Here is a 21,719-nt window from a genome sequence, read left to right as displayed (position 1 = left end):
GCAATATCCTTTGGGTTTTCGATAAATTCAAATTATCAAATTATCCTACAGCATGTATATATTAATGTATTTTTATATAATTTTACATTATAGCATTTTAATATAAAGGCAAATAAATTAACTCCCGTACACATAGTAAACTAAATAACAGATTATTTACCTAAAAACGTGTATGAACAAAATGCAATCATTATTACATTGCGAAATGAATCTTATCTCAAAATGATAAGTTTTATATTCTGTTAAACTCATTTGAATATGTAATCCGCGTAACAAAACTATTCATCATCATTTTTAAGGGAAAATGAGCTATAAATAGTTAGAAATAAGGCACAAATTAATGGCATACGTATGTTTGTTTGTGCGTCCTCGAGTCGAGGTCGGTCGTAATCACCTGTGACTTCTGCCTGACAAAGATTGGTTCACACTACAGTTATAAGTCCATATCATTTTTATAAAAATACAAAGTTTGATATATAGTCTTTAGCACTTTCACGGAAGATATATCGAGTTCGATAAAATATTTTCTAAATACAGAAATATAAAATAATTTTATTTACGTAATTTTCAAATTACAGCTGATCTAATTATATAGCTATCTGAGGTCAATGCGTCTATAGAGGCAAATGCCTCGTTTGATGATGAAATAGAAACGCAACATTTTAGAACCATACATAAAATATGTAATTGTAGTGCCTTCAATTTGACACTGTTAATATAAAAAAGCGAGCGGTGGTAGATCTACGACATCATCAATATCATGAAAGACGCAAACAAACAAAAAATTATAAACAGAAATTAACCACATGAAAATTCAGTGGTGCTTGCCTGGGTTTGAACCCGTAATCATCGGTTAAGATGCAAGCGTAAGAACAAAATAGGATTTACTTATTTTTACTCAATTTATCGTAGGAAGTTCAACTTAAAGTATATAATAGTCTCTCAAAAAATTCATAAAAATTACTTCCAATGTTCTCTAAAATGTTTCATTACAAAATGTATTTAATATAGACACAGTGTAGACAAGCCTTAACACCCAATGATGTCACGTAAGGTTACGTCATTTTACATGTGGCCAGATATACGAATGTCATCGAGCGATAGGAACTAGTATGTTTAAAAATCGATTATTAACCGTGTTTTATTCGTTGAAGACCAATGATTTTAAAAAAAATGAAGTGTCGTTTCAAGTGTCAAGTTCATTGCGAACTCATCGTCAAGAATACGAACTGTAATTTCATCGTGTCCGTTTACAGCAATCGAACTATTGTGAATTGGGAAACACTGTATGTGTCTGTTTCCTCATGAAGACTAATATATTATATAGATCGTAATGAAACATGAAACAGATTCGTTTTACTAAAATAATGGAATAGTTGAGACAGTTAAGTAAAAGTAACGTCGGGTAAATCTACAAAAACGCGATATTTGAACATTTTCTGCCTCGCACAACTACACGATAATTGGGCACCTTTAAGAGAAGAGCCTACACATTTATTTAAGGCTTGTAATACCAACAAGACCCCAGGTGTTAAAAAATCTCTACTCGAAAGGATAGTGTGCAGATTTTTTCAAGATATTGACCATGTGATAAAAAAATATTAAACACATGAAAACTCAATGGCGTTCCCCGGATTTTATTTGATATGGAATTCACATTTGAACATAGAGAAACCAGTGTAACATACAGATATAAATCAGATATTTACCACATTATATGACCTCTGCATTTATTTATCATTTAAATGCACAGATTAAATAAACCGACCACCTAAAGCGTAGAGTATCTCATCCTCTGATTATAAAACAAAAGACAGGTGAAGCTTACGGAACAATATAGTGAAGCAACAAAAAATACAAATTCCCTGTAGTACGAAATGACGCGACTTTTTGATAATATGTCGAAAGTGCTGTCAATTTAAATATTAATTATTGACGTATCAACATATTGTTATAACAGTAGCAAGAGTTTGTTTAATAATTATTAAATTAGATTATAATCTGTGCCCTCTTGGCACAAAAAAAGTCTTGCGATATACTTTATTAATGGATGTTACGTCAAATGTTTCAACCGAGCTCAAAACTCAATCACCCCCTTAATGTCAGATGAGCGCAAGTAAAAGCATATCAAAAAGAAGGATTATTTTCAATAGATTATATTTTTATAAATGACGTGATCGTCTGTGTAAACATCACCCGGAAGACATTTATTAATTAAATAATATGCTATTGTCTGTTTAATAAAATATATTTTAGAATATTAAAACTGTATATATGTATATATTATTACAATATTTTGAAATAAACTGTCTTTTTATTTATCAGGTAGTTCTAATTGATAAAGGGATTTTAATTAAACTATAATAATGACCTCCGTGGTCGAGTAGTGTGTACACCGATTTTCATGGTCCCGGGTTCGATTCCCGGCCGAGTCATTGTAGAAAAATTTCATTAGTTTTCTATGTTGGATTGGGTTTGGATGTTTGTGGTATCGTCGTTACTTCTGATATTCCATAAAACAAGTGCTTTAGCTACTTACATTGGGATCAGAGTAATGTATGTGATGTTGTCCAATATTTATTTATTTATATATAATACAATTGACATATTATGTATAGTGATTATATAGGAGAATCCATAACAGCACGATTTTTAAGACATTTTTTGCCTCGCACAATCACTCTGTGAAACCAGCTTTCGCCGGCGTTTTTCCGAACCGATGCGATTGGGAACTTACAAGAAATGAACCTACACATTTCTCAAAAGCCGGCAACACAACTGTAAGCCGCCCGGTGTTGCAGATGTCTGGCGGTGGTCGCTTTTCATCAGGTGAGCCTCTTGATCGTTGGCCACCTATATCATAAAAAAAATGAAACTAAAAATGAGGGAAACTGTCTTTATAATTGATATTTGAAAAGTGATACTAATAGTAATATTTTGTTGGGTACTCATACACATATTTTACCGTCTGTGTGTGCAGGGCCGGACCGTGAGTTTAGGGGGCCCTGGGCTAATACTACTTAGGGGCCCACCTAGATGTAAACCTATATATACACACCTTGAATATAGACTTGAATTAAATGAATTGAATGGGTTTGATTAATTGCAAGATTCGCAGGGCTGCAAATCATACGATCTGTTTAATTTAATAAAATTAGGTAATTCTTTCGCATTATAGTCTATTTTTGACTTTGACTTGACTTAGCTGGGCCCTAGATCCACGGGGCCCCTTGATCCACGGGGCCCTGGGCTAAAGACCATAAAGCCATATGGTAGACCAGGCCCTGTGTGTGTGATAAATTTGTGTCGTATGTGTGGTAGTACCACTTGTAGTAGTCGCTGTTGGTGTATGGCATTAATATTCTAACGATGGTGAATATTTCCAACAGTGTCTATGGTAGTATTCACATAATTGCCAATATTGTGAAATAAAAAAAAAAGATTAGCCACAGACAAAGTCGGTCGAAAACTTGTATTATAACTAGCAAATAACATGTTCACAGAATGTTTACCAGTTTTTATGACCTTCATCAATATGCAAAATGACTCACTATGGCAGGAATTTATCAGCGATTCTTTAATGTTCGTATTTTTATAATCATAAATGCGAAAATCATTCCAATGATTGTTTTATTGTAAGTAAATAAGTCTCTAAATATTCTACAATCGTCTTTTTTTCGAAGAAGGAATGAAGATAAACAAACCGTAGATTTACGTACGTATTCCATTCGGTTTGCTATAGCTCAGCCATATTGTCCTACTAACAGTTGATTAATATGTCTTTGTTTACAATACAACACCATTCCACCTGTACAAGTTAGCTTGATCTTTTTGACAGACGGACTAGTGATGGGAAACATGAAATATCTAGTAGTCCAAAAAATAACGTTTTAAAATACTTGTAACTGAGCCGAGATGGCCCAGTGGTTAGAACGCGTGCATCTTAACCGATGATTTCGGGTTCAAACCCAGGCAGGCACCACTGAATTTACATGTGCTTAATTTGTTTATAATTCATCTCGTGCTCTGCGGTGAAGGAAAACATCGTGAGGAAACCTGCATGTGTCTAATTTCAACGAAATTCTGCCACATGTGTATTCCACCAACCCGCATTGGAGCAGCGTGGTGGAATATGCTCCATACCTTCTCCTCAACGGGAGAGGAGGCATTAGCCCAGCAGTGGGAAATTTACAGGCTGATTATGTTTTATTTATGATTATGTGACGAGATGATGTCGGTATATTATGTGTGAAATTATTGATTGCACTGTATCAAGGGTTTCTGTCACAGATTGAATTTCACGCAGTTAACGCCGCGGGTTTAACTGGTTAGCTGTAATTATAACCTATACTGGAAATTGGACTTCATATAAGTTCGCTAAACATTACATAAGCAAACTTGTATAACAATTGACAGTAAGGTCATTTTCGAGGTTAAATTTGAAGGTACATCAATTTTAACTTGACGCATAATAACTATAGAAATGTTTTAGTATATGGTTCTTGATATGTTGGTGAGTTCTTACCTTGATGTCGTCTTCCTTCCTTTGTTATATAATATTTATTATACAAATCCGTGAATATATATAAATTGATACCGATGGAAACTAGTTATATCTATATTCATATTGTATTGTAACTACGAAAGTGAATCTGTCTGTTACCTATTTAAGCTTAAACCGCTGAGCCATGATTTAGTTTGACTGGAAAAGAACATAAACTACTGTCTTATTATTCATCCCTCGAAGGGGTAGATTTGTGCTATAGATAAAGTTTTATATAATTTGCTCGGGTAAAGTAGCATGTCTAGCTATTAATATAAGTAAATTTAATTTTAACATCGTTTGATATTTCGGAAGTAAAGTCCTCTAATTCGATGATAATTTTGAAGGTTTTTTTACGATGATCTGTTGCGAATTGACGATTTAACACGTCTCGGAGTTTGTTCGAAAACACGCAATTAAAGTCATGGTCTCTTACACGGTAATAAAAAGAATCACGAGATGTTTTCGATGATTGAGTTTCGTTAATATAAGTATAATGCATCAGTGCCTTAGTTATGTGCCTTCTGCCTGTGTTTACAGTGTAATCACAGGCACAAGGGACATAACATCTTAGTTCCCAAGGTGGCGCATAGGTAAGGAATGGTTAATATTTCTTACAGCGCCTTTGTCTATGGGCAGTGGTGACCACTTACCATCAGGTGGGCCATATGCTCGTCCGCCAAACAATGCCATAAAATATATATGGAATTGATGAATGCAATGAATATATATGGAAATTATTTGTCACATAAATAGTCTAAATTAAACGCTCGTATAAATAAAATATATGGATCTTCTGACAGACGTACCCATATATTTATACCTTTACTTAAGTTAAATTAAAACCAGCGGCTCTAAATGTAAATTCTGCCGAGAAGAAGCGACAATAAATTCAGAAGTTACTCTTCTTCGACAATTAGTTGCATTGATTATTAAATACAATAATTAAATAATTACTCATACTTCGTGGAAATCAACGAATACTAAAACTCTTCATAATAAGTATATATTTATATATTAAAAGCACACATTATACGTGAAGTTTAAATAGTCATTATTCGTTTCGTGTGCGACAATTTTAAAGAGTATCGTTATATTTATTTATTATAGTTCAAATCAATATAGAAGTCGTACTGCATTGAGCCAATTTAATTTGGTCGGTTGTACTGTGTTGAAGTTTATAAATAACAAAGCATATTATACTAGAGGCTCCGGGCGTTTTCATATAAGTATGTATATAAGCTTTTGTAATAAATATATCGAACTACTACTAATAACGTGAATAGTTTTATTTAATTTATATATGACGGCAGACTTGAAAATGGACCACTTGGTGGTAAGTGGTGACCACCGCCCGTAGATATAGATGCCGTAAAATAGTCATCCTTACATCACGAATACGACACCAACCTTGGGCACTAAGACGTTACACTTCTTGCGCCTGTAGGTACCCTCACTCACCCTTCAAACCGGAACACAATAGTACTAAATATTACTAATTTCCCTTAGTATATGTTTATTGATCTCATTAATTGTATAATGTTACCTATTTGATTTTATCTATGTTAGTCTTATTTTTTTAATTTTAATAACTGTGTAATTAGTATCAGTGGATACTTAGCTGATGTATGTAATATTGTATATTTTATGCCATAAGTGTCATATCATTTTCTATTTCCCAAAAAAAAAAACAAAATTATATAGCTTATATCCTGGCTAGAACTACTTGAACCCACGATAATAACCTCTGTGCCAGCTCGTTAACTATTGAGCTACTGGTGCTCAAACGAAGTAATTACAGTGTTGTAACACCATGGACAATATAGAGCGGCTGCGTCACGTTTTACATTACCTTTTTAAAATCAAGGCTGGACTTATGAAAGTATAAATGATTATATCTCGTCTCTTGAAAATTTGCATGCTTTTTAATTTGCAGTCTTAATATCATTGTTTGTCAACTGATATGTACTTTAGTTTATGATGTAGGAAGTCTATGAATTTATTTTGGGGCAGTTACAATTATTGAACATTTTAATATTTTTCCTGATGGTAAGACTATCTACCTATATTAACATTTACACTTTAAGAAATGTTAAACATTCCTTAAGCGAGCAAATGAGCAAGTAAATGGACCACCTGATGGCAAGTGGTCACCACTGCTCATAGACATTGGTGCGGAAATTTTAAACATTCCATAATTATAATCGCATTATAAGCGTCAATTGAGAATGAGCAATGGTGAGGTTATTATAACTCATAGAACTTTCGGATCTCTAAATTATTTATCCGGGAAAACCATCTTGTTGATGAATTGTCTCCAATCTCATCTGATTGCCAGGTCAACGGACTGACAAGAGCAATTGAGGTTAATGCACGTTCTTCTTGGTAAAATCATCGTTCCAAAAAAGCATATCTGTATGAGGTTCACTCAGTCAGAGTGCACCTGAGTTTGTGTACACTCTTTAGCACTATAACTGGGCAGATGGCGTAGTCTCAAGAACTTCGCCGTATCTGACTTCTGAAGGAGAATATTTGTTAAATAATTCGTTTAAAATGCCTCGACTTACTCCCAACACCTGTGTGTGACTGTTACAAAATGTTACCAACTCTAATTTCACAATTTTCCCAGCGAACAAAGGCCTATGAGAAACGACCGTTTTCGCAAACGAATGCTGGCAACGGAACACTTGAAAAAAATATACCATACCGCAGTACAATCGACTATTGAATTACAAAAACATTTGAATATTCCGATTTAAAATTAACAAACACTAAAAATTGTATTATCCTAATCCGGACATTTCATACAATTTAATTCATTCAATATTATTAAGCCGAGATGGGCCAGTGGCTAGAAAGCATGCATCTTAACCGATATTGATTGATATTGCGTTCAAACCCAGGCAAGCACCACTGAATTTTCATGTGTTTAATTCATCTTGTGCTCGGCGATGTGCATCGTGAGGAAACCTGCATGTGCCTTATTTCAAAGAAATTCTGCCACATGTGTATTCCACCAACCCGCATTGGAGCAGCGTGGTGGGATATGCGATTTTTAAAACATTTTCCGCCTCACACAACCACTCTGTGGAACCAGCTTTCGCCGGCGGTTTTTCCGAACTGATACGACTTGGGAACCTTCAAGAAAAGAGCGTACTCCTTCCTTAAAGGCCAGCAACGCACCTGCAAGCCCCCCGGTGTTGCTGATGTCCATGTGTGGTGGTAGTCACTTTCCATCAGATGTCCTCCTGCCCGTTTGCCGACTATGACTTAAAAAAAAATACAAAATTTTGTGTTACGCTTAAAGAATTTATAAATAAGATCAGCGTAATTTCAGACACAAGGGTCATAACATCTAATTTACCAAGCTTGATGGATCACGGAATTGACATTGATGTCCAAGGGATTGTTGATATTTCTTGCATTGTTGATATGATACAATTAAATATTAAATATACTGGGTAAACATACAATATAACATACTTAGTATATAAACATATATACTAGCTAAACATGAGATGTATCATCATCATCATCCTCCTGATTTATCCCAATTTACTTGGGGTCGATGCATGTCTTCTTCTCCCATACTCCCCTATCTGACGTCATCTCACAAGTAGCATTCTTTCCAGCAATATCATATTTTACACAATCCATCCATCTTTTCATTGATCGTCCCCTTCCTCTATATCCATCCACGTTCATGGTCAAGACCTTCCTCACAATATGTTCCTCCCTCCTCCACATAACATGCCCATACCATGATAACCGCCGTCCATATAACTTCTCGGCTATCGGTGCTACTTTCAAACTTCCTCTTATGTAGTCATTCCTTACTCTATCCATTCGTCTAACACCACACATTCCTCTCAACATTCTCATCTCCCCTACATGCAGTTGTCTTTCATAAATCCTTTTTGTGGCCCAACACTCTGATCCATATGGGACAGCAGGTCTGACCATAGTCTTATACAACTTAAGATGTATATTATTGTATAATTTATAATTTAGATTACTAATAGTTTTGTAGGGAAAAATAAATATGACCAACGACCTTGAAAAATCTGTTATATTAAATTGTAAATATTAAATCGTGTAGAGCTATAAAACTAATATTGAATGCAAAGTCAGACTACAAGTGATTTAGTTACATAAGTCGATCACTGATTGGCCGCGCGCACGCACTGTCACTGATGCATATCGGTATTGACCTTCTTTAACATATTATACTTGAAAAAAAACTAGTTCAGGCCCGTGGTTTTATTAGAATTATATAAAATAATTTAATACGATAAAAACTTGATAATAAATAATTATTTATTATGAGTAATTAAATCTTTACATATTACAAAATAAAGTCTTCTCTGGACGCGATAAAGTCAAAAATTACTTAACGGTTTTAAATACGATTTTCACTATTAAATTGAGTGATTAATGAGGAAGATTTAGATGTATAACTTATTAAGGTTTCTTTGTAAATTGGCTGAGTATGATTGTTGAAATTCTCGGAAAAAACATATCGACCAATAGAGATTTATATTAGGATATTTTTTTTATGTAGACCATAGTTCTGTTTGTAAGAATATATGAATCAAAATTCAAAAATTCAAATTAGTTGTACAAATCATAACAGTGCGGAATGCTTGAATCGCAATTTAAATTTACGAAAAAAGAACCAACTCCTCTGTAACCAATGAAGTCTTTCAAACGAGGTTTTATATGTTTTTAAAATGTGCAACAGAATTACTCAAAGATATTATGTGCACGTAAAACATTTATTTGTGTGTGTAATGTTATGGAACTTTTAAATTAAATTTAGAAACTATATCGTAACAGTAACGGTGTTTATCTCAATGTATTATATCGATCCGGATTTTTTAAAGTCGATTGCCAACTGACCACCGCAATACCGGACGAACTCGTCTGGTTTCGGATCGGATTATAATTTGTCTAGTGGGATTTAAAAATGATTATGAAATACGACTACAACAATACAATAATGGCTTTCTGTATTAGATAACACATCAAATCAAATCATATTCGTTTGTTCAATATTCAAACATTACTTATTTATTGTCAAATTAAACACTGCCAACGGTTCGGAAATTAAAATACCCTGACCTGAGAAGAACCGACGAAGTAAACTTGGAACGTATATAAACATATATTCAGGAGGCGATCGTTCCATTTCCAAATCAACTATGAATTAACTAATTGTATAATAACAAGGATGGGCCAAAATTCGTATTACGTTTGGTTTAACAGAACTACGACATACGGCCGAAATTCGGTTCAAACGCAGAACATTTGGTGTAAGACAAAAAAAAAACCTGCTTGGACTATTTTAAATGAAATACTATCGTTCGCCTTCGGAATTTCGGTCGATTTTTTTTATTTTCACCTAATGTTCTGCCGAATTTCGTATTGGGTACAATTCACATTCGTCCCATCTCTAATAACAATCTTTTGTAAACAAGCGTTCCTTTTTTAAATTTATTTTATTAATTTGACGTAAAATGGTATTTTAAAATGATATCGTTGATCGTTTGCAATTATTTTTACCTTATAAATCCGTTACATTCTTATTATTGATAATAATTGTATACATGTATGCATTATTACTTAAAGACTGCTGTAGTTACTTATCAGTCCGTTTGCATTTGAAACGCTCCGAACATAAACAAAAGAAAATCCGGTTGTATCCGCAAAGAAGAATCTATTTTTTTTGTTATTTATTAATATCAAACTACCAAAGGAAACGTGACGTCATTAGTTTACTTCCTGGATCCTAAAAAGTTACTCAATAAACTTATGTTTTAAATATCGAAGTATTTTTTATTTTATTTTTATTAAATGCGTATTTTTTTTAAATTAAATTTTGTTTAAATACTAAAAACTAAAAAACCTACAACTATTAAATTCTATAATATATATCTATATTTAAGAGCAGTTGCAGATACTATGTAACATATATTTTATAATTCGACTTTTTAAAAATAGAACTATAGTTACATTTAAGACCATTTTGAACTTAATAAAAAAATGAACATCGGACTATCGGAGTAACGGCACATAGCATTGATCTGATACTCGAGTGGCGACCACTCGCCCCGAAATCTGACGTAAGTAACCTTGTGCAACCGGCTCTTAAGTAGAGTCAGCAAAACAATAGTGTTATATAACATTATTACAATCAAAACTATCTTGTGATTTTTTTTTTCAAAACAGATTTTATTTTATATCATTTATTGTTAAGTCATACGAATTTCGAATATTAATCAAGTACAGCCAAAGCATTAAAATTAAATTTAAGATAAACTCTTGTGTGACATGTACTTCGAGAGCAGAAATGGTCCAATGATTAAGAGCCCTGAATATGTACCGATTAATACGAATACAAACGCTCTCCTGCTCTCGGGTCAATCATATTTCGGTTTAAAATCGGTCAAAATTAAAGCACCTTGAAATAAGCTCAGGATCTTCATTCAAAGCCTGGCAGTGGGACTTACTTTACTTTATGCGATATCCATGTCAATTCTATTTGATTCCTAGTCAAAACTCGTACTGAAAGCACAAAATACTAATTTAATTTAATCAATGCAATATACTATTAAGGTATGGAGCCCACTCATCGTTAAAAGAAGCACACAATTGAGTAATTCGACCTCGTGGAGCTCAAGCTTAAATGCTCAGGGTAAAACGTCAACGGTATTTTTTATATTTATGAATCAAACAAGGCGTGGCTCTTAGTCAATGGAACTGTAATATTGATATTTAAAATTATTAATTTGTTTATTATATAATGAATCATTCCATCATTGGTTTTTCCAGATACATTTAGGTATAATCCATTTGATAATACTACATTGATAGTCTTTTTTAGTCCGCACCTTACACAAAATTTACATTGTTATTTTTTCACAGCCTGTATATAACCCTCTGGATAAGAAGGAGAAGATTAATTAGTTAGTAATAACATAATAAATAAATAAAATAAATATTGAACAACATCACATACATTACTCTGATCCCAATGTAAGTAGCTAAAGCACTTGTGTTATGGAAAATCAGTAGTAACGACGGTACCACAAACACCCAGACCCAAGACAACATAGAAAACTAAAGAACATTTTCTACATCGATTCTGCCGGGAATCGAACCCGGGTTCTCGGAGTGGCGTACCCATGAAAACCGGTATTCACGCTACTCGACCACGGAGGTCGTCAAATAATAATTTAAATAATTAGTTAATAAATATTTTTTTGTTTACAGTACTCTCAAAATCAATACAGATTGGTGTGTTCTTTCTACAGTACTAATGGCATTGGTTTGAGTTTTCATAAACTTACTTTCTACTATTTACGTTATGAAATATTGACTCAGACTAACCGATGTAATTTAAACGGTTTTACGCACACTAATGTGGTTTAATATTACATATAAATATTGTTTAACGAGTGATCAGTCAAACAATGCTCTGTCTTCTTCTTTCGAATGTAAAATCGAGGATGATAGACAGAGAGAAAACAGTGTTTAAAGGAACACTAGTTTGAAATATATTTCATTGATTAAAACTTACATTTAAAAAAAAGTTAGTCATATTTTTTGCATGGAATGATGCTTAGAATATTAAGAGGGGACCATGATAGCTTAAGGATCCCTTGGGCAATTGTCGTCGACAATATTAACACCCATACTCCATTCCAAACATAAGAGGAGAAAAGCCAAATAAACAACATTTGACAGAAAATTGACGCGATATCATTGGTCGAGAGCTTGATTAATCTATGATATTCACTATGATTTGCGAAAACATTGCGTTTTGAACGTCAACGAAACGCCGATTGCTGACGATCGCATGGAGTACGTAAATCTAAGGTTTGTTTATCTCTTTTCCTACTTCCATTGGAATAGGCTACAGGCGGCTGTATGAGTTATTCCATTCCATTCCATTCGTACTCGAGAATAAATAGTTCTATTGCAAGGTATTGCTAATATGTTTTCTTCCAGTTAAAAGTAAAGCTTATGTTAAGATTGGTATATAGATAAAGTAACAGCCTGTAATATCCCACTGTTGGGCAAATGGCCTCTTCTCGTCCTCTCAAAAGTGAGGAGAGGGTTTAGAGCTAACTCCAATACACATACGTGACTTCAAATTTAGTTTAGTGGTGTATGCATGAAAGCATAACAGACAGATAGACAGATAGACAGAGTTACTTTCGCATGTACAATATCAGTATAGATGAGGTGGTTTGCAACTACATGTAACGTTGTAACCAAACATTGGAGAACGTGGCGGATTAAACTCCAAGACAAAATACTTTAGCAAATTTTAGCACGATTTAAATACATACAGTGTACATAGACTGCGTACATTCTCGTAACACAGAAGTAGCGTGTCTCTATTATCATGTTAAATAATGTTTCCAAGACGATTTACAAGAAACACAGATACGAAATATTAGTGTTGTTTTTTTTTATGAATGACACACATACACGTCCTTAGTTACGCAAGCGGCCTACTTTCACAACCACTGACTTCGCCTTAAGTATGTATAACCTTTTTTGAATCATCGTTTTCGGTACAGCAAGTGACCTTTTTGTGATTATAATTATGTCGTATAATGATTGGATCTGTTCTAAAGGTCAAGCCATAATTTCTTATAAATATGTATGTCGATTTAGTCGTTGTAAGTTAAGTAAGCCCGCGGTTTCGTTCGCGTTTAAGGGGCTGATCGTTAGGTGTTAGGTATAAAAAAGTAGCCTATTTCCTTCCCTGGGGGGGCTTGCTCCATATCAATTTCCGTTCAGTCTTTGGGTCGTGAAAGCGTTACAGAGTTACTTTCGCATTTATAATATTAGTATAGATATATCATATAGACATAGAATCTAGAATTAGTATGACAGAACTGAGTGCTTCTTTGTCTAGTACGTTCAAATCCGATTCAGGCCAAGCCAAGAGATTAGGTTTTATGGTCGAGAAATTCTCAGTAATCGCTCTGAGCCTATAAAATCAAAATATACTTTATTCATTTTACAAACTATATTAAGTGAAGCTACCACCGGTTCGGGATGTAGATTCTACCGAGAAGAACCGGCTGTGATAAGGGAGGTTTAAGTATCGTTTACACTCCCGTGGAGGGGAGCACGTAACACGCCAGTTTTTCAGAACAATTATCTAGTCTCTTATAATGGCCACAATTTTTTAGCATTAGCAGCCTGTAAATTTCCCACTGCTGGGCTAAAGGCCTCCTCTCCCTTTGAGGAGAAGTTTTTGGAGCATATTCCACCACGCTGCTCTAATGCGGGTTGGTGGATAACACATGTGGCAGAATTTCGTTGAAATTAGACACATGCAGGTTTCCTCACGATGTTTTCCTTCACCGCCGAGCACGAGATGAATTATAAACACAAATTAAGCACATGAAAATTCAGTGGTGCCTGCCTGGGTTTGAACCCGAAATCATCGGTTAAGATGCACGCGTTCTAACCACTGGGCCATCTCGGTTAATATCATAAATGCAAAAGGAACTCTGTCTGTCTGTCTGTCTACTACGCTTTCAAGGTCAAATTGCTGAACCGAATTTGATGAAATTTATTATGAAGCAAGCTTAAACCCCAAGGCAGAACATACTTTTTTACACCTAACGCCCAACCTCTAAAACGCAAGCAAAGCTACAATAGACTGCCCCAGGGTAAATAGACATCGGGCAATATTATTATTTTTTGCATTTTAGTTATTTTAAACGTACGAATAAAAAACGTTAATATATATATTTTTTAATGTTATTTTATATTATCTGTACGTAAGTTCCTCGTTATTTTTTTTAATTTTTTTTTTTTTTATTTTTTTTATTATTAAGGACAACTTACAAAACATACACCATTTATTGTTATAAATAAAATATCAAGAAACTAACGAAAATATGCTAATCAAATTTGGCAAGATTGTTGCGAAACAATTACATTAAACTAACGAACTATAAGATTACTTCACAAAACGAAAAAAATGCAATTCTAAAAGGTTATAAAACTTCAAATTTTCATAATAGAAGAGTTTAGAGTTATTATCATAATTGTTATGATTATAATACAGTACATTTGAGACGTACATACGTACCTACGTAACTTGCATCCGTAGGTATATATTAGATAATATATATATATATTCATTCTGCCTACAATGTTGTCTGTGTTCTTAAGAATTAATAGTGACTAACTTTCGAATTTCTCTTTGCAAATGTGTATGTATACGATTTGAAGGGTGAGTGAGCAAGTGGTTGGTAACGCATAAATGGTATTAAAATTGGTTAAGAAATAATAGATCAACTGTACCAATATAAAATATTATTTATGGGCACTTTGAATTGAAACCCTTGCCCCTTTTCCTATTTATAATAAATTTAAAAAAAAAACTTTCCATCCAGATCAAAAACATTCTACACAAAGAGTATTCTATAAATTGACAACGAGTATAATATTATCTCTTTAAATTTAAAACATTATAAGCTCAATAACCCCATTAATAAAATAAAATTATTAGTTATTCGAAGTTCATTCATGGCTGTATCACCATGATCTGTGATAAACTGTAATAAAAAAAAATCACAGGCATTTTTGACATATTGTCTTTGTGTTATTACCGCGAACTTTGACGTGTTAATGTATTTAAAAAAAAAACATAAATATTTTATTATCTGTATGTACAGATTTAACAAACAGCCATTCGTACATCAATTTAAACGCGGAAGAGGTCATACTCCGCGAAGCATGACATTCAGACAGAAATAATAGTCTAAGAATCAAAATAATTGTGGGTGTCAGTAATAGAGGTATATGTGATAACTCACATCATTATCATGTGAATTCTCTGCCTTTAATGGTTTTTTTTTTTACAAAGAATCATAAAAGTTTAATATGACAGATTTAGGTTTTTGCGATTCTTATTTCAAATATTAACGATTAATAGGAATAAAACATACTTATTCTGGGGTATTTTGATAGCCTAACAATAAGAAATTTGAGTAGTTTATTTTTATATATTTAATGTATTATATACTAATGTATTTACATTAAGGCCTTTTATAAAAATAAAAATTCAAAATAGCTGCTGTGAAATTCATGAACGCGTGTTGGCAAAAGCACTAGCAGCATTGTAGTGTACCTAAACACAAGGTCAGGTTAAGCAGGATCTATGAATGGCTTCACGAGAGGAGCCGCGGATGCGTTGCATAAACACGATCCCGCAGCCGATCTCCGATCCGTAATGAAGACGACCATCGCAATAGTTTAAAAAAAAGTTAATACATACTTGATTGTACCACAAACATAAAATACAGAAATCTTAGGACAAAAGAGGAAATATTACTAAAAATAAAAGCAAAAATATAAAAAATAATTGACTTTAACGGGTGGACTTATGACTCTCCTCCAGACAACCCAAAAAATCCAATAGCTTACGTGCTTTCTGAAGTACTTACGGCATTTTAACTTTGTGGAATAAGTTTCTCAGTTCGCATTTTTAATAAAAAAAACCTTATTGCATAATTATACTATTACAGGCAATTCGTAAAGAATTTAGATCATCCGAGAACTGTTTTTCAACATACCTCACGTTACTTAGCGATAAAATGTAAATTTCACTATTAAAAAATATTTTAACATGAACATATAACATATTATTAAATTTATTTTTGTTTTTAATTCATATAACACTTTAATTCCTCACCCAGAGTGAAAGAAGAACACCGCCGTCGTGTTTATAATATAACCCGTTAGGTTATAGGTTCAAAATTATTTAAATATGCTATTCTTCTTAAAATAAAATAATGATATTACACTTTATGTAATAAAGTAGAGCCAGCCTGTCACATTTCCGGGCTAAGGCCTCCTCTCCCATATATATTTGACAGAATTTCGCTGATATTAGACACGAGCAGATTTCCTCACAATGTTTTCCTTCACTGTCGAGCATAGGACTATAAATACAAATTAAACAATTCAGTGACATTTGCACGCCTATTAATCACTGGGTCATCTCTTTATTTAAACTTACTGATAATTGATTATTTACCATAATTATTATTACATAGTATAAAACAATTGCTTACAAGCTGTCTGTCCCTGTGTATGATTTGGTCTTTAAAATTACACAACGGATTTTGATGCGGTTTTTTTTAATAGACAGATTGATTCAAGAGAAAGGTTTATATGTATAAAATATGAACAATATAGTAGAGAAACACTGATCATTTTAGAGGTTTCTAAATTAATGTCGCAAATAAACACTGGCTGAACCCTACGAGATAGATCAAAATAATGTACTACAGTATTGTACATCTTAAAAAGGTATTCAAAAAAGTCCGCAATGGTCCGCTATCTCTTAGGGATAAGCCATAATAACCATTTTTTATCCTTTACTTTTTACGAGAAATAATGTCTTATTTTCGAAGCGATTTTAAGCAATACAGCATTAACCCTTATCTTTAAATACATTGTGCATTTAATATAAATCAATACGGCCCTTTACAACATGTAATTTAAATGATTATTTTCAAAGATATTATAGATTTAAAACGCAGGGACATAGACGGTTTGTATTTTCTAATGTCTGAAAAATTGTGAACGTTGTAAGACATTCTAGTTGTAAGACATAATATATTTAGTATCAACATTGTACCCGTGCGAAGCCGGGGCGGGTCGCTGGTATAATAATAAAACTTAATGATATTTTAGACTTATTGATTAAATAGAAAAGGTATTTATTCCATTACAGTTAAATAAAAAACATAATTAACTTACTTAAACATCAAATAAAAGAAACTTCATTTTAATTTGGAATAACATTATATTTCATACGTGAGATAAACAAATGCAAAGAATTAAAATTTATAACAACCTAACTCCATTTTACTGTAATTGGTAACACTTCTAATTAATATGTTCTAAGGCCTTTAAAGTAGGCGTAGTCTGCACCTAAGTGAACGGAATATATTGCGTAACGCCTAGGTTTAGACTAGTGCCTAGGTATAACTTTCTCTCCTAAGATACTAAATTAAACGTATCTGTTATATCAATCGTATAGAATTTAACGTTACAAATAATAAAAATACGAGTCTGTATATGTACACTAAATTACACTGGACCACCCAACTGGTATAGCCCATGACTTTGGGGGTAGTCTCTTCCTAGTTGAATATTAAATAGAAAAATGTTTGGTTCATAGTATGTAGCCAGCTAACAATTTTGATAAAATATATAAATAAAAATAAATCGAAAGAAAAGGAGGCTTTACTACGGAAGTTTAATCTACTTAGCTTTACTTTTATTTTATAATTGACTAGCTAATCTCCCCGGCTTCGTATGACTGCAATTTGTTAATTAATTAAAGATATAATAATATAATAAATAATATATAATATAACAAAACTAGTACCTACTGTTTACTTTCCATGTGGTAGGTAATTTAGTGGAAAACCTCTTAAGGTAATAATCTGTATGTGTCAGAAAAAATTCTAACTCATGTGTATTAATTTATTAACCTCTATCGGATCTTCTCCATCGCACGTGACATTGGCGGAATGATCTGTGCCTTCTTGGCACAAATAAAAGCCAAAAAAAAAAAACTAGTCGTAAGCTCAAAAATGATGGATATGTCCACAATAGAAGGGGTACTCTAGTTTCTCTTAGTCTCGCTAGCTAGGTTACATACAATTTTTATTATACACTTATAAATCTAAAATTATATATTTTTTTAATTATAATTGGTTATTAATGTAATGTTATATTTTTGTCTTTTGGATATTAATAACCCTGTTGATTATAATAGGACTTACAAATGCAAGCAATGTCCTTCAAACTATTCGTTTCAATAATAAGATTCCACAGATATTTTTAACTTGGTCTATTAAAAAATTTAAAACTCATATAAAAAAAAACATTGATAAATAAGGCATATTACTCAATACAAGATTATATTAGAAATAAAAAAGCATGGACTTAATATTCATTGACTTCTAGGCAGGATATATAATAAATTAATTGTTGTGAGTATGTCAGATACTCTGGTAAATGGTAGAAAAGAGTAGATAATGAGTTTCTTGTCGGTTCTCGGTAGAATCTACTTCCCGAACGTGAGCTTTAAATTTAACATGTAATTCAAATGTGCTTTTACGGTGAGCCTACTTGAATAAAGAATAATTTGATTTTGATTGATTTTGATACTTTTAAATTTAAGCTTCATTTCGAATAAAAATGCACATCGCAAAAAGTATTTTATGTGAATCGTCCAGTAATTGTGTCATTATAGTTAACATATTTCGTATTTAAACAATTGCTATTTCGTGCAACATAAGACAAAAGTATCTGTCGACATATTTAACCAACTGGTACGTACAAAAGAATATTATGTTATGAAATTGTTGAAATAATATTTACTTTAGCTGGTCCATATTTGGTTGGTAAACTCTGTGTATATTTGAATATATTATATTCATTATGTGATTTATTCAAAATGACGTATGACCTAGTTTAGACAAATATTTAAGTTTCATTAATATTTATATATTTTTTCTATATTAAATTTTATTGTACATAAATTAATTTATTTATTTATAAATAACAATATGTATTAGTAAGTAAAAAAAACCGTTTATAATTATAATTTTAAGTACACGTATCATGTAATCATATTTAGAAAAATAAAAATATTTTAGAAATCAAGCGAAATTTTTACCTAGACTCGTCTGATATTACAAATCTATACTAATATTTTAAATAGTATTTGGTTTCTTGGTACTTAAAAGTACTAGAAAGCTTCATTATGGCTAAATTTTATAGGGTACAGTGTGCGCCCTTACTATATAAATTGCAACCGTGAGAAGTCGGGGCGGGTCGCTAAATATTTTTAATAATTATCAACTATTTTATTGTAGATTAAATATTGATATTACCATAGTAATATATCAATTGTCAGTGTACCGATTTCGTATGGTATATTAACCGGTCAAATATAGTTGTCATCATAAATATCAGTTAATAATTGTATAGATACAGACAAACCTTTATGAATTTAATTAAAAATATATCTATAGTTTAATTTTACGATTAATTTTAAAGTATTCGGTTGTTAAATGTGTTTATGTTTGTTTTCAGACTGAAACATGTGGAGTATACTGATGGTAGCTGCGCTGTTCGCGACCGCGCGTTCTAAGCAAATACCCTCCAACACCGGTAACATTATTTGTTTAAACCTTTAATTGACATCTCTAGACAATCAAAGCGAAGAACGCGTCAGAAAAAAAATTATGCAAGTTACACGCACACTAGTAAAGTTGACGTTTGACGAATGTCAAATGCAGCCCTCACGCACACCAAGATATTAACGTTAACTCATTTATTTTAGTTATTTTGTAGCAAGACACTCTATCTTGAGATATCATTATTAATCTTTATTAACGCTTTAAGTTATTATTTATTATACATAGTAATAGTCCTCTAAACGTCCCACTGCATAACTTAGACTTCCTCTCATGTCGAGAATGTTTGGAGCTTATTTAACTGAACGGAATTTACTTTAACGACTTCTGTGCAAACCAAGAACAAGGCTCTGCAATCAAATACCAACTCGTCACATATTACGCCAAGCAGCAATACTGTTATATTTTAATTTGATGGATAAGTGAGCTAGTATACGAGCACAAGGGACATAACACCTTAGTTACCAAGGTTGGTGGCCCATTGGCGATGTATGGAGTGGTTAACATTACCACGTACTATTAGTTGGTCCAACCTTATCCAATCTATGTCTTAGTATTGTACTCTAGTCTTGATACTTGTTGGATACAAATGTGACAGATTCTCATTTCACACATGCTTCTCTCCAAAATTTTATGCTTTCCTGATTGCCATCAAGCATATAAAACCTCAGTGGCCTACCTGGGTTGAATTGACACTCTCGTTTCATTAAAATATATGTTGGTTAAAAGTTAAAAGGTTCCCAAACCTTATTTAAATAGTTGGAACAGATTATATTTGACGACCTCCGTGGTCGAGTAGTGTATACACCGGTTTTCATGGGTACGCCACTCCGAGGTCCCGGGTTCGATCCCCGGCCGAGTCGATGTAGAAAAAGTTCATTAGTTTTCTATGTTGTCTTGGGTCTCGGTGTTTGTGGTACCGTCGTTACTTCTGATTTTCCATAACACATTTGCTTTAGCTACTTACATTGGGATCAGAGTAAAGTATGTGATGTTGTCCAATAATTATAAACAAAAAAAAAAATATATGTATGTTTATACAAAAGGTACTGTTCGTGTGATAAACAGTTATATCTCTTTATTTTTATTATTCGTTTTATTAATACATTCGTATAACTTAGTGGTTCTTAACGGTGTCATTATTGTCGCCGACCGCTCGATGTCCAAAAGTACAGCTACATTAAGCCGGGTGCTCGACCAGGTTAATGACCGGCCGGCGACGGATCCTTTACGATTACAACGATCCTTGAGAAATTTATTTATAGATTTTAAATAAACTACGCTTATATATCAGCATATACTCTAATATTCTTTACTTGTGGTACCACTGATAAGGTATAAATATGTAATTGATTCTCAGTTTTACCGCTGATGGTCCAGAGGCTAGAACAGATGTACGTTATCAACATGTACCAACACAGAATTTCAATTTTGTTAATTTTTGTTGAAATATCATCTCATGCTCGTTGGTGGAGCAAAATATCGTGGAAATCTTACACGAGTCTGATAAAAATCTTTCACGTGTGTCACCAATCCGCTTTGGAGCAGCGTGATGAATTAGACTCCAAACCTTCTTCTCAACAGACGACATTAAACTTTCAAGTTTGACTGACAATTTAATCTCTATGATAAAAAATTAAAGTCAATATTCGGTCGCGAAACTCGCTACATATAATGTCGTTTTATTTCTACATTGTAGTGAAGGACAGACATTTTATTTTATGTAATAATTAGACGGACGGGACTTGATGGTAAGTGACCATCTCCTCCCTAAACATTGGCGCTGTAAGAAATAACCATTCCTTACATCACCAATGCTCCACCAAACTTTGTAGCTAAGGTATTAAGTCCATAGAGCCTATAGATGCACTGGCTCAATCGCCTTTCAAACCGGAACACAACAGTACTAGAATATCTCG

The 21,719-nt window shown here is 32.9% G+C and overlaps 2 protein-coding genes across 3 annotated transcripts in view; one reads left to right on the top strand and one right to left on the bottom strand.

Moving 5' to 3' along the window:
• The window catches only part of LOC113391816 (isochorismatase domain-containing protein 1-like), a 456,430-nt gene that overhangs the window by 410,343 nt on the left and 24,368 nt on the right, over positions 1-21,719 (bottom strand). The window lies entirely within an intron of this gene.
• Positions 1-21,719, top strand: part of Pio (piopio) — a 55,054-nt gene that overhangs the window by 10,008 nt on the left and 23,327 nt on the right. Inside the window, exon 2 of the mRNA XM_026627846.2 lies at positions 19,697-19,774. Coding sequence (XP_026483631.1) covers positions 19,705-19,774 — 70 coding nt within the window. The 5' untranslated portion in view covers positions 19,697-19,704. The remainder of the gene's footprint in view (positions 1-19,696; positions 19,775-21,719) is intronic.

This window comes from Vanessa tameamea, chromosome 28 (assembly GCF_037043105.1).
Source record: "Vanessa tameamea isolate UH-Manoa-2023 chromosome 28, ilVanTame1 primary haplotype, whole genome shotgun sequence".
Lineage (NCBI taxonomy): Eukaryota > Metazoa > Arthropoda > Insecta > Lepidoptera > Nymphalidae > Vanessa > Vanessa tameamea.
Note: the sequence above shows the minus strand (reverse complement) of the source record. Positions and strands in the feature narration are given on the sequence as shown.